General features: G+C 50.0%; 1 protein-coding gene across 4 annotated transcripts in view; it reads left to right on the forward strand.

Annotated features, from left to right (window-relative positions):
* LOC119961152 (parathyroid hormone 2 receptor-like) overlaps positions 1–14407 on the forward strand; it is a 454460-nt gene that overhangs the window by 421896 nt on the left and 18157 nt on the right. For all 4 annotated transcript variants that reach the window (XM_038788634.1, XM_038788635.1, XM_038788633.1 and 1 more), the window contains one exon: positions 4565–4703. In XM_038788634.1, coding sequence (XP_038644562.1) covers positions 4565–4703 — 139 coding nt within the window. The remainder of the gene's footprint in view (positions 1–4564; positions 4704–14407) is intronic.

Genomic DNA, 14407 nt, shown 5'->3' on the forward strand with positions numbered 1-14407 from the left:
GGGCGGAGCAATTTCGTCGGGTTGGGGGATCCGGAGAAACCAAAATCGGCGCGAAACCAGCGTCAAATCCGATTTCGCCATCGGATTCTCCGGCCGATCGCATTTTGATCCACACAGCACGGCGGCCCCAACAATATAGGCCCACCCCCAGATCGCACGCACCCGCCGATCAGTGGCCCTCGATCGCAGGCCTGGCCGTCTAGGAGGCCCCCCCCCCCCCCCCCAGTGATGGATCCCCCTGCCCCCCACCAGGGCAGCCGCGGACTGGATCCGCAGCTGGCACTCTGAGCTCCCATCGGGTGGAGCCATGAGTGAACCAAGCCGACCAGCTGCCGGCTGAGAATCACCGCGGGGGCCTTTTCAGTGGCCCCTGACCGGCAGCGCGTCGACCACGTGCGCGCGAGGGTGTCTGATGCCCCATTCTCCGCCCCTGCGCCGAGCGCCATTTCGACACCGATGCTCGAAGAATCCACCCATATATCGGGGAAGTTTCCCAGATTAGGGTTTTTCTAGATTTTGGGTCTTGGGCTTATTTCTCTTCCAATCTGTACCCAGCCGGGATGGGGAAAGAAAGGGAAGAGGGGAAGACCAGGTTGGCTTCTGTCATTAATCCCAGACCCAAAGAACAGGGGATGACTCATGACTCAGATATGATGAAGAGCAATGCCCAAAGGGGGTTGAAGTTTCCAAGGCAGGACCTGTTTTTCATGTCCGTTGGAATTCCCAGTAAGGGGTCCAGGACCTGTACTTCATTCCATTTAACGATGTTATGTGAAGTTAAGAAAGTACACTAGCTGGAGTGTGGAATTTGAAATGGCAGCACTTGCGTGAAGTCAGGATTGCACATTGACTGGCATCATTATCGGCCTGCTCGGCATGCCACTGAGAGTCATTAGGGATGACTGTATGCCAGTCCCTTCCTGGCAGCGGCCATCTCTGACCCCAGCTTTGACCCCATTTGTTTTACCATGCAGTGTATTGAAAGCAGACATTACATGACCAATTTAGCCTCACTGATCTCAAAACTTTAAAAGAATAGAGACTTGCATTACAAACACAAAACCCAATCAAGCACAACGGTTTAATACACACTTACACAAACTCTCTCAGGCCTCATTTAATTGCCTGCAATGAATAACTGACCAAACCCTTATTTCTGTGCTCAATGTTGAATTCCAACATTTCATTGAATTATCGCCACTTACCTCTGAAATGGGTCATCCAGCCATTCAGTTGTATTAAATATTTTGTGTATGCATATATGTCACATATTTATGTGTATTAGTTTGTCAAAATGTATCTGGCTTGAATTGGCAGTGCTGAATATAAAAGTACAAACTTTGCAATGATGGCGTTGCCTGTCCTGATGCAGCATCGTGTGCATGTTCCATGGTGGGCTGATGGCTATTGATCATTGCAGGATCCCATTTTCTCCTGGACTGGTTGGAGGAGTGTCTGCAGAGGTAGTGGACGCAATCTTTCAAAATTTCCTAGGTCCCAGAGACTGCAAATGTAAGGTCTCCATTCAAGAAAAGAGGGAGACGGAAAGAGGAAATTATAGGCCAGTTCGTAGCTGAACATGCACCGGAATGTGGCGACTAAGGGCTCTTCACAGTAACTCATTTGCAGTGTTAATGTAAGCCTACTTGTGACAATAAAGATTATTATTAAACAGGTCTTATTGGTTAAGCACTGGAATACATTATTGAGGGAGTAGAACATAGAACATAAAGAAAATCATAATACACTCAATGGTTTTATGAAAGAGAAGTTGTGTTTGACAAATTTATTAGAGTTCTTTGAGGGTGTAGCAAGCAGGATGTTGGTGTTGAGATGGTAATACATGAGCATTGATAGAGGATAGGCTAACCAACAGGAAACAGTGGATAAATGGGTAATTTTCAGGTTAGCAAATTGTAACTGCTGATGTGCCAGAGGGATCGGTGATGGGGAATCACCTATTTACAATCTATATGAATAGTTTGGATGAAAGGACTGACAGTACTGTTGCCAAATTTTCCGATAATAGAAAGATGGGCGAGAAAGAAAGGTGAGAGAAGGATACAAAGGGTAAAATACAACATTGCCGATGGGGGTCTCACCCAACAGCTGGAGAGGTGGAGAGAGACACCTCCTCCCTGTCCCCAAAATCTGCAAGTAATCCTAACAGGATTTGCTTTTCGGGATTTCTGCAGGGCAAGTCCCATTGGGCAGATACGGCTCTTAGGTGGGCATTAATTGCCCTGTTCAAAACTTAAGTTAGCAGCGGTGGGAGTGAAGCTGTCCACGAACCTCCTTGCCACAGACTTCACTGGGTCCCCATCTGCCATCCTCCCTCCACTTAATGCCCTCAGCTACCCAAAGCACCACGAGGAAGGGCATTAAGTTCTGGAAATTAAGTCTGTAAAGGGATTAAGGATAGGTTAAATGAGTGTGCAAAAATTTGGCAGATGGAGTATCATGTGGGAAAATGTGTGGTAAGAATAGAAATTCAAAATATTGTTTCAATGGAGAAAGGGATCTGAGTGTCCTCATACACGGACACAAATAAATAGTATGCAGATACAAGGAGGATGGAATATAAAATTAGACATGTTTTATGACAACTGTACACTGAAAGGAGTTTTTGCCTTGTGAGGGATATACATTCATTGGCGGAAGGTCAGACAAGGTTCACTAGTTTGATTCATTGATGAAGGGGTTGTCTTATGAAGAATTGTTGAACAAGCTATGCTCATTGGCGATTAGAAGGGAAAGAGGTGACTTATTGAAACATACAATATGCTGAAGGGACTTGACAGGGTAGATGCAGAGAAGATATTTTCACTGGTGGGGGTATCTAGAACTATGTGGTATTGCTTCAGAATGAGGGGTTGCCTATTTAAGACAGAGTTAAGGAGGAATTTATTTGAGGGTTGTAAATCTTAGTAATTTTACACCCCAGAGAGCTGTGGAAGCTGGGTTATGGAACATACTCAAGGCTGAATAGATTGTTGAAATAAAGAGGAGTCAAATTATGGGGAACAGGTAGGAAAGTGGAATTGCGACCAAGATCAAATCAGCCATGACCTTAGGTGGAATAGGCTTGAGAGGTGTATGGCAGGGCAGCTCGTATTTCTTCTGTTGTTCTGTTCCTGACCTGCATTGAATAATGCTCTGGGAAATTTAACTTAGGGAGGCATACAATGATTTAGTTTGCATTACATGAGAAGATTGTTGCTCTTATTTAAATAAGATGCAAAGCCCATTTTCTGTGGCCTGCCTGTTCCTGCATAGGGAATAAGGATAGTGTCATTAAAGGAAATAAATTATGTTGCAAGAAATAAAAAGGTAAAAAAGATGTCCAAGGATGTTTGTGGAGGAGCGATTAATGAAGGACAGGACTGCAGTGAAATCAGAGATATGAAGGCATGGGAGCAAAATGACCTAGAACAAAAGATGAAAACCTCAGAAATAAACAAGGACCGGGGCGGGATTCTGCAGGAATCGGAGGGGCTGGCAACTCCGGCGCGAAGGAGTGGCGTAAACCACTCCGGCGTAGGGCCGCCCCAAAGGTGCAGAATCCTCCGCACCTTCAGAGGCTAGGCCAGCACCGGAGTGGTTTGCGCTGTGCCGGCTGGCGCGGAAGGGGCTTGCGCCGCGCCAACCAGCGGCGAAGGGCCTCCGCCAGCATGAGTTGGCGCATGCGCGGAAGCGCGAGTGTGTGTTGGCGTCATCCCAGTGCATGAGTTGGGGGTTCATCTCCGCGTCGGCCAGCGGAGAGGTCAGCAACGACGTGGAAGAATAGAATGCTCCCACGGCACAGGCCTGCCCGCGGATCGGTGGGCTCCGATCACGGACCAGGCCACCGTGCCCCCCCCCCCCGGGGCCAGATCCCCCACGTTTCCCCCCCCCCCCCCGAGGCCGCCCGCGAAGCCAGGTCCCGCCGGTAAGTACCTGTTGTAATTTACGCCAGCGGGACCAGCCATAAACAGGCGGCCGCTCGGCCCAATGCGGGCCAGATAATCTCCGGGGGGGCCTCTGCCAGTGGCCGCTGACCAGCGCGGCGCGATTCCCGCCCCCGCAAAAACCCCGGCGCCTGAGAATTCGGCAGCCGGCGGGGGCGGGATTCACATCGCCCCCCCCTGCGATTCTCCGACCCGGTGGGGGGTCGGAGAATCGCACCCAAGATTTCTGGAAGGAAGTTAGACTTGGGATGAGGGTTTTGAATGAGGAGCATGTGAATGGGAAAAAGGGTGAGGTGCTCAGACAGCAAGGAACCAGGAGGAAGGTAGAAAAGCTGAGGTATTATTTAGCAATGATAGCCATGCCACCACCTTGGTAAATAGGTTGGGGATGGTAGTGGAAATAATAAGACAAGAACGGAAGCTTTGTTGAGGGAGAAGGAGTCACCAGCTGTGATGTATGCTTCACTGAATTCCATATAATCAGCTGTTGTTTAACCATGTAAAGCAAGGGCCATTGTTTACAAAAAAACAAATTCTGGGGGTAATGTGAAGAAGGGTGATGATTATAACTCCACAGTTATTTAGAGCAGTTATAACATTGCTTTTCTCTTTTTAAGAAAATTGGCAAAATCCACCTTGGTTCTTGTGCTTGTGTTTGGAGTGCATTACATCGTGTTTGTCACTGTGCCACATACCTTCACTGGATTAGCATGGGAAATCCGGATGCACTTGGAACTTTTCTTCAACTCATTTCAGGTGAGGTGATTTATATCTGTTATGTAACAGGCTAAAATAATGGATGATGAGGTACTAAACCCCGGGTTTCTGCTGAGTTAGGTTATCAATGTGTATTAAAACACAACAGTTCAACTCAGTTCGTGAAGGAGCGAAACAGCTCAAATTGACATGGTAGCTTCAATGAAGAAAAATATCTCAAGTGTTCGACTGCGATTTAAGTAAAAGTTGAATGCTGAGACTCGTTCATTTATAATAGTGTAATAAATAAAACTAGACAAAAGGCTGGGTTATAATCATTCCGAATCAACCATATCATTTTAAAATATTCAATGCGGCCAAACAACTGGAGCTGAAGAAAATCCATTTATGCACCTTCAATTTGTGATTGTAAATATGTATGTATAATTAACTCTCAGCAATATTGTAATGAACTCCAATTGGCTTTATTGGTTGGCCAATTGGAGTATGAGCTCCCTCAATGATAGCTCATTAAGGGGGCCCATATAATCACCTGTGTAGGCTTTGTGAGCCAGTCTTGAGTTGACTGGACTGCTAGCAGCACTGTTTGTAGCTGCTCCTGTAATATCGTTATTGTAAATAAATATTGGTGTGGTGACGGAACTCCTGCCTCCCGTGGATTACTACAAATATTAACTTAATTATAATAGAAAGCTTCTCAATGCTTTCAGATGATAAATAAACATTTAAATTGAATCCAAATCTGTGCTCAATTTATCTCAAATCACTTAAGGATTGGGTACAGGAAGTCTGAGGGACACTATTTTGCTTGTGGAGCAGTTAAACATTGCTTTCGCAGTGTGAAAATGCATTTGGACAATACTGTTACTGGCTAACGTTTCCAACATCTGTGCCAAATATCAGTTTGTCAGTTTTCCAGGGGAGTCCTGGCATCTTCAAGAATTGGGGCCCAGTGGGTGCTGCTGACCTTGAAGAAAATTGTTCACAAAGCGATAGCAATTGATGTAGTGTGGACCTCCCCTTTTCCCATGTTAGTTTGAATCTGGCAGCATTTCTGCAGCATCTGCAGGTTTCCAGAAACAGTGATATCTTCACTCGGGGTGAACGGTTAATCACATGAAGCTTTTTTGCAGTCATCAAACCAGGAAGTAAAACTGATTATCCTTCACTTTTAGTCAAATGTTACAGAGAGCAAAAGACACAATTGAGTCACATGCATGGTACGAAAGTCGGAAGCTGAAATCTCACAAAAAACCTATGTTTAATTTATTTTTTTATTATAATGGAGAAATCTGGCTCTTCACAGATGTAGAAATGTTTTGATTGAATCATGCCCTATGTCCGGTATTGGCCGTGTTTATCGAGATGTTTCTTGGCCCCTGCAGTGCCGTGAAAGACCCCGTTATTCAACAGCACTTTGCTGTTTTCTTTGGCCTTGGCGAGGAATGCCCCGTCTAGGCCCGGGTCGCCCTTTTGAAAGACAGTCCCTCAAGTTCTTCTGACCACACCGCAGCCTCCGGATCCCCCCGCTTCAACCAACTTACCTCTTCTGGGATCCTCAAGTGCACCCGTCACCTCTTATGAGCAAGGCACCCCCAGGCCCGACCCCTGGCAAGGGCACCCAGGCACATTGGCACTGCCAGGGTGCCCATGTGGCAGTTCGCAGGTGCCAGGACTGCCACCCTGCCCAATGCCTGACCACTTGGGGGTCTCCAGTGGCCTGGGGATTCACCCCCCCCCCCCCCCCCTCCCCAAGGTGCCATTACGACTGCTCCACGCTTGAACCAGAACTACACGGCACCCTGCCAAGGTCTCCTAGGCACGGCCGGTGAATTCCGGGCCCTGGGAGTACCTGGCGAACATATATTTAAATAAGCTCATTTAAATACCATAACTGGGCCTCGCTCAGCAAGAGCAATATTCAGATTGTGCGCCTCGCCAGAATCCGTTGAATCTCGTGAGATGCTTTGAGCTTGCGAATCTCTGAAGGCCTCTTATGAGATTCAATGGCCTCATCCCAACACCAAGTCAGGCGCAATGAGACCATTGAAACCAGTTTTGAAAATCAGTGCCAGAGAGATTTTCAGCAGAATTAAGAATTTAATGTGATGTTTTCAACAAAAAGCTAGTTATACCTCATTCAACAATGTCTAGCTCTTTCAGTGGACTTGACATGAGGCAAGTTCTCATCAGTTCATTGGTATATAGTTGTTATGATCTGGGGGCTCTTCCACAGGATAGCCTATGGGGAAGGTTAGAAACAATGACAGCGGGCAGCACGGTAGCACAGTGGGTTAGCACTGTGGCTTAGCACTGTGGCTTCACGGCGCCGAGGTCCCGGGTTCGATTCTGGCTCTGGGTTACTGTCCGTGTGGAGTTGGCACATTCTCCCCGTGTTTGCGTGGGTTTCGCCCCCACAACCCAAAGATGTGCAGGCTAGGTGGATTGGTCACGACAGAAAAATTACCATGCTCAGCAAAATAAATTGTGTATTTTAAAACTTTATCTCGGATACATTTGGTTATTAGAAGGGAAAGACAGGGGGCTGGATTCTCCGATCCTGCGATGAAGTGCCGATGCCGGTGTGGGAACTGTGGCGTTTCACGATGCCAAAATTGGCACCGAAACTCACCGATCCTGGGACAGGTGAGGGGTTAGCAGAGGCAGTGCGTAAAACTCCCAGCTCCCCCGGCAAAAATGACCTGAGATTTGCCGGGTCCGTGACCACGCATGCGCACGGCGAAGACCTGCAGCGGTCGTGCCGTACAACTTGGCGCCGGCCATGCGCGGACCCGACCTGCCAAATACTACCCCACAGGACAAACCCCTGGCCACCCCCCACCTGTTCCCCAGCCCTCGAGGAAGCCCCCAGCCAGCAGCACGGCTCCCGGCCGACCGTGGTGGCACTGGATCACAGTCAGATCCTGCCCACCTCATTGTTCATCTAGGGGCAAGATGCCAAAGTCCGTTCCTCTTCACATCATGGATTGTCTAAGACACGATATTGGGGGCACTGATAAGAACTGTTTCCTGAGCTGACTGGGTTACTGCTGACCACACTACGTCTGAATATCCCTGTTTGTCTCAAAAACATGGGCATGTTAGCTCGCTTAAATCCTTTAAATGTTTATTACTGCTATGTCCTAAAAACACATGTTTAATTGTTAATAATGATTACTGGGTATATTTTCTATGATTAATCTCAATCCTTAATAAACTAACTTATGCAGAACTATTCTAATGTTATCCTAGCTATTCAGTTTTAAGGGGTCTCATCTCAGGACACCCTCCTTTAGACACAAATCATTTAAATACCCCCATTTCTAATCAAAATTCTATGCCTGAGGAAACATCGGTCATTTCCAGACAGCCCTACTGCCTCACAGCGCCAGGGACCCGGGTTCAATTCCGGCCTTGGCTGACTCTGTGTGAAGTTTGCACTTTCTCCATGTGTCTGCTTGGGTTTCCTCCGGGTGCTTCGGTTTACCCCCATAGTCCAAAGATTTGCGGGTTAGGTGGGGTTGCGGGAATGGGACCGGGGAGTGGGCCTAGGGAAGGTGCTCTTTTGGAGGATCAGTGCAGATTCAACATTTCACTAACTCATCAATACCTCTATCCACCTCTTCACTTACTGTTTCTAACTGTGCTAAGGCACTGGCCTAGCCATACAGAATGTCAGCTGTACTTTGCCATTTTGGATTGGATTTGTTTATTGTCCACATGTACTGAGGTCCCCTTATCTTGACTCCAGCTTTATGATACCTACATCATTTGGTGCTCCCTGCTCAAGAAGCCTTTGTGTTCTCTCAGCACTTCCTCAAAGATGTACTCTTATTGATCCCTACTGTAAATAATTCTGCCCAATTTGACTGTATTTTCTGAAGCCAATTCCTTTCCATCATGGAGACATTGTTTCGTCCTACAAATACAGGTAATTGGGTGCAGCATCATATTCAACTCCAATACTAACTTTGGAACACTGTTATCAGAATAACTAATCAGTTCTACACCAGTTTTGCTGAAGGGAATCTGACTGAGGGATTTCTGTACCATCCTTCTGGGACAACAGATATGGATGCAGCTATGTCAATGATGAAAGTAAGCTGCGATCATTCAGTACATGGGAAGAAAAGGGAATTAAACAAAATTCAAGAAAATACAAGAAAATACATAATAGGGCAACACAAGATATACAACGTAACTACATAAGCATTGGCATCGGATGAAGCATGCAGGGTGTAGTGTTAATGAGGTCAGTCAATAAGAGGGTCATTTAGGAGTCTGGTGACAGTGGGGAAGAAGTTGTTTTTGATTCTGCTTGTGCGTGTTCTCAGACTTCTGTATCTCCTGCCCGATGGAAGAGGTTGGAAAAGTGAGTAATCCGGGTGGGAGGGATCCTTGAATATGCTGCCCGCTTTCTCCAGGCAGCGGGAGGTGTCGGTGGAGTCCATGGATGGGAGGCAGGTTTGTGTGATGGACTGGGTGGTATTCACGACTCTCTGAAGTTCCTTGCGGTCCTGTGCCGAGCAGTTGCCATACCAGGCTGTGATGCAGCCCAATAGGATGCTTTCTATGGTGCATCTGTAAAAGTTGGTAAGGGTTAATGTGGACATGCCGAATTTCCTTAGTTTCCTGAGGAAGTATAGGCGCTGTTGGGCTTTCTTGGTGATAGCATCGACATGAGTGGACCAGGACAGATTTTTGGTGATGTGCACCCCTAGGAATTTGAAACTGCTAACCATCTCCACCTCGGCCCCGTTGATGCTGACAGGGGTGTGTACAGTACTTTGCTTCCTGAAGTCAATGACCAGCTCTTTAGTTTTGCTGGCATTGAGGGAGAGATTGTTGTCGTTACACCACTCCACTAGGTTCTCTATCTCCCTCTTGTATTCTGACTCGTCGTTATTCGAGATCCGGCCCACTATGGTCGTATCGTCAGCAAACTTGTAGATGGAGTTGGAACCAAGTTTTGCCATGCAGTCGTGTGTGTACAGGGAGTAGAGTAGGGGGCTAAGTACGCAGCCTTGCGGGGCACCGGTATTGAGGACTATTGTGGAGGAGGTGTTGGTGTTCATTCTTACTGATTGTGGTCTGTTGGTCAGAAAATCGAGGATCAAGTTGCAGAGTGGAGAGCCAAGTCCTAGGTTTTGGAGCTTTGATATGAGCTTGGCTGGGATTATGGCGTTGAAGGAGGAGCTGTAATCAATAAATAGGAGTCTGATGTAGGAGTCTTTGTTTTCAAGATGCTCTAGGGATGACTGTAGGGCCAGGTAAATGGCGTCTGATGTGGACTGGTTGCGACGGTATGCGATTTGAAGTGGGTCAAGGCGTTCCGGGAGTATAGAGGTGATGCGCTTCATGATCAGCCTCTCGAAGCACTTCATTACAACTGAAGTCAGGGCCACTGAGCAGTAGTCATTGAGGCACGTTGCCTGGTTCTTCTATGGTACCAGTATGACGGTGGTCTTCTTGAAGCAGGTGGGGACCTCGGAGTGGAGTATGGACAGATTAAAGATGTCTGTGAATACCTCTGCCAGCTGGTCTGCGCAGGCTCTGAGTGTACAACCAGAGATTCCGTCCAGGCCCTTCGCCTTCCGCAGGTTCACTTTCAGGAAGGCCGATCTTGCTGTAGCGTGGTGAGAAACCAATTATCATCACTTAAGCCCAATTCCAAACAATTAATGGGAATGGCCCCATAACCAATGGCCTCTTGTGATTTAGTGGACTTCCCAGCAGGTGATCACGCTGGCACCGATTAGTACTCCTTTTGAAAAACGTGAACCTCGTGGAAGGGCTTTGTGGGGATCTGAGGAGGTGAGTAGCCATCTTTGCTCACAGGCAAAGAGCTCGGGGACACTGGGTTTCCCCCACCCCAGTGCTCGGCAGGGGGATCCTTGGCTGGGCGGGGGGGGCACCTCTGGAGGGGTGGGTCACCATGGGAAGGGAAGGGGAGGGGAAGAGGCTCTGGGGTGGGACGCATTCGTGCACAGTACCAGCATGCCAACCCCTGGATTGTATACCCAGGGGCAACCATAGCCTCACCTACCATCCATGTCCCCACCGACTGTCGAGACCTCTGGCTGTGCGACTGAAGGCTATTGCTTATAGGGATTTGGCAATCGTGGTTAAGTGAGCACTTCACACAACCCAAGTAAATTCCGATGGGTTGGCGGGCCATGTGGCCTGTGGGAATCTTTGCCGAGCGTCCCAATCACACTTTGATGCACGGACTGTGCTTGAACACTGCGAGAGGCTACACCACACACAGACATTCAAACACCCGGGGGCATGTTCAAGGCCAGAGCGTGGGTGAGTGCCATGGGTGAGGGAGATGCCTGGAGAGATGGACCAAGGGTTCTGAGGTCAGCCCGCATTGCGAACGAAAGTGACAGAGGAGTCATACTGCTTGTGGTCAAGGCTTTTCAAATGTGTCACAGGTGTCCAACAAAGCCCAACGGTGGTGCCCCACTATCCCCACCATCCCCTCACCCCCCACACACCCATACCTCCCTCTCCCCCCACACCCTTTCTCCCCCGGTTCCCTCAGCTATCCTCAACGTGCCCAACCTTCATAACTCTATCGCTAAATCTAGATGTCTCCCCTGGATGCATAATTGAGGTGGAGGCAGCCAGCTGCTCACCTCATCCCAAGGCCATCGATACTCCAGGCAGGTGTCCTCTGGGGCCAGAGGGCCTTGGCGCAGTTACTGACAACACATGCACAGCCATGCTGATCTGTCCCCTCTGCTGACCACGCGAGTCATCAGAGGGATGGAACTTGAGGGAGCAATAGCGACCATCCCCACTCCATGGGATGGGTTCAGGTTGGCAACCAGCGCCCCTTCCTGCCGGTCGGTGCCCATGCGGCCCCAGGGTTCATCTGGGGATGGAGGTGCAGCTCTTTTGAGCCCCGGCTGCCCCGATGTCATCTGGCTCTCACAGTCCTGGCGGCTCCCCGATATCGCCCTCGACGATGCTCCTCAGTGATTGGGCCACACTCTGCAGCACCTCGAAAATGCCCACCTGTGACTGGGACAAGCTCCGCAGCGTCTCGGCCATTTCCATCTGAGAGCGGGACATGTCCCACAGAATGTCATCAAGGCCAGCCTGGTACTGGGTCACATCCTCCAGCGAGCCGGACATTCTGCCGAAATCCTCAGCTATGGTCGTCACCAACTGCATGACATCTTGGACACCTTTACTCATGCTGCTGATGTTGTGCACGGGACTCCCCACTGCAGTCACCACCATCGCAGTGTTGGCCTCTGTGCCTGCATCCGTAGCCTCTGGCACTCCTCCAATCGGCTATGGACCTGCTGGAGTGTTACTGACATTTCCACCTTGTTTTGTTATGCTCTTGACGTGGCATAATCTGCTTCCTTGATGTACACTCTGACAAAGGAAGGTTCAGACTTGGAGATAGTTTTAACACATTTATTAAACTGTTAACAATTCTCCTACTTGGATTCGACTCTTCTGTTAATCCTGCTATAGCTACTCAGACTGACGAACCAGTCTGCTACAATCCAGGTGGTGCGTGTGATGTATTTCAAATCAACCCTGTGTACACATTGAGAATCTCCACTGGAAAGAGGGAGATCGTGTGTGCTGTGTCCTTTTATATGGGTTGGTGTAATGCCCCCCTGTGGTAGTGTCACCTCTGTGTGTATCGTGAATACCCATTGGTCGTGTCCTATCTTACTGACCTATTGGTTGAATGTCCGTGTGTCATGTCTCTGGTGCTCCCTCTGGTGTCTAGCTAGACTACGTGTATTTACATTAACCTCTTGTGTATTTACAGTGATGCATATCACCACACACCTGACTGTCCCAGCTGCTCCCTATCATCTCCATCAGCTCCGGGTAACCCTGTCCCAGAGGCTCAGCATCAGGCTGCGATTCAGCTGGGTCCTGGGATCCAACAGACCTCTGACTGATGTCTCACTTGGGTGGTTCCTGCCTCCACCTAATGTGCATCAGCAGCTGTGTGGTGCTCGTCAGATTGTGCCACAGAAGCCTGACCACTAACGTTTCCCACCAAGATGTGTGTGTCTGCTTTGGAGGGCAGGGACGACAGCTGTGACGTATCAATTATAGCATCATCGGAGCTCTTCTCCGAGGTATTCTCCTGGGAGGCAGAAGAGGGGGCAACCTGGGATGGGCCGGCGCCATCTACTGGAGGTCCTGCAGGAGAATGGACATATGGTCAGCGGGAGGTATGGGTCAGTCAGTATGGCAACAATAATTCATATTTGACAAGTCCTCCATGTAGGGCCCGATGGATCCTCACCCCTGCAGCTTCCGCCAGCCGCCGCGTTAGTGACCGTTCAGTCCTTGGCCCACCCCACCCCCATCACCTCCAGGGCCCATTCCTCAAAGGTGGGAGGGATCCATATGTCCGCTGTTCTCCACCAGTCTGGGCCCTCTCCCAGCAATTATGGGAGACACAGAGAGGACATCATTAGTCACACAAGTAGTTCACAGTGGTGGCAGGGGGTGGTGTGGGGGGGGGGGGGGGGTGTTGGAATGATATGCAGTAACAGTGTATATGCAAGTGTATATAGCCTCCAACCACTAGGTGTCATGCAAGAAAAACAGGACATTGGAACCGGACAAAACCAGCCTTGGGTTACAGAATCTGTTCATAGCATGGTTAGAAGCGCCACAGTTTGGTTAGCAATAGTTTAGTCTACCCACAGTTTATTCAACGATAAATAACTAGTCTTGAACTAAATATTCTTTTGCGCACTGATTCATTTATTATCAGAGTACACAAACATAACAGGTGTGAAGGGATGTTTGAGAGTAGCATGTGGGGCGGTGGGGTGGGGTGGGGGTCAGGCGGATGCTCACATGGGGCGGAAAGGTCTGTGCGGGGGGGGGGGGGCGGAATTCACCCATGCTGCCCGGTGTAGGTCGTTGACACTGGAGGCCTGTCCTCCTGGTCACACGCCCCAACCTTTCGACCGCCGCCACCTTGTACAAGGCAGCATTGGCCATCTTGTGGCTCACCCTCCAGCACCCTCCAGGAAACAGGACATCCCTCTTTCCCTCCACTGCATCACAGAATCTTGGGGCCCGTCTTCTCAGTGCCATGGCTACGAGTTGGCTGTGCAAGTGCTGTTTTAGTACTTCTCGATCTAGTTAGTGGGGGACTGGTGAACGCGGTGCCAGCGAATCGGCTGGTGAGCTTTTATTTGTGGCAAGCAGCCTGTGGGGCCTTATTAAGTGGACCAATTAATGTTGAATAGCCTTGCTGGCGTCGTTGGGTCAAGCGCCGGGAAGCTCACAACAGGGGCGGGATTCTCCGACCCCACGCAGGGATAACCCCTACCTCAACCCCCCCTCACCACCCCACCTCACCCCCCCTCACCACCCCTACCTCCCTCCCCACCACCCCTACCTCCCTCCCCACCACCCTTACCCCCCTCCCACCACCCCTACCCCCCTCAACGCCGGGTCCCCCCCCTCCCCCCAACGCCGGGTCCCCCCCCTCCCCCCAACGCCGGGTCCCCCCCCCCTCCCCCCAACGCCGGGTCCCCCCCCCCCTCCCCCCAACGCCGGGTCCCCCCCCCTCAACGCCGGGTCTCCCCCCCCTCAATGCCGGGTCCCCCCCCTCAATGCCGGGTCCCCCCCCCTCAATGCCGGGTCCCCCCCCTCAATGCCGGGCCCCCCCCCCCCCTCAATGCCGGTACCCACACCCCGTCCCCCTCCCTCTGAAGGCCGGTACCCACACCCCCCCC

The sequence above is a fragment of the Scyliorhinus canicula genome, chromosome 2 (assembly GCF_902713615.1).
Source record: "Scyliorhinus canicula chromosome 2, sScyCan1.1, whole genome shotgun sequence".
NCBI lineage: Eukaryota > Metazoa > Chordata > Chondrichthyes > Carcharhiniformes > Scyliorhinidae > Scyliorhinus > Scyliorhinus canicula.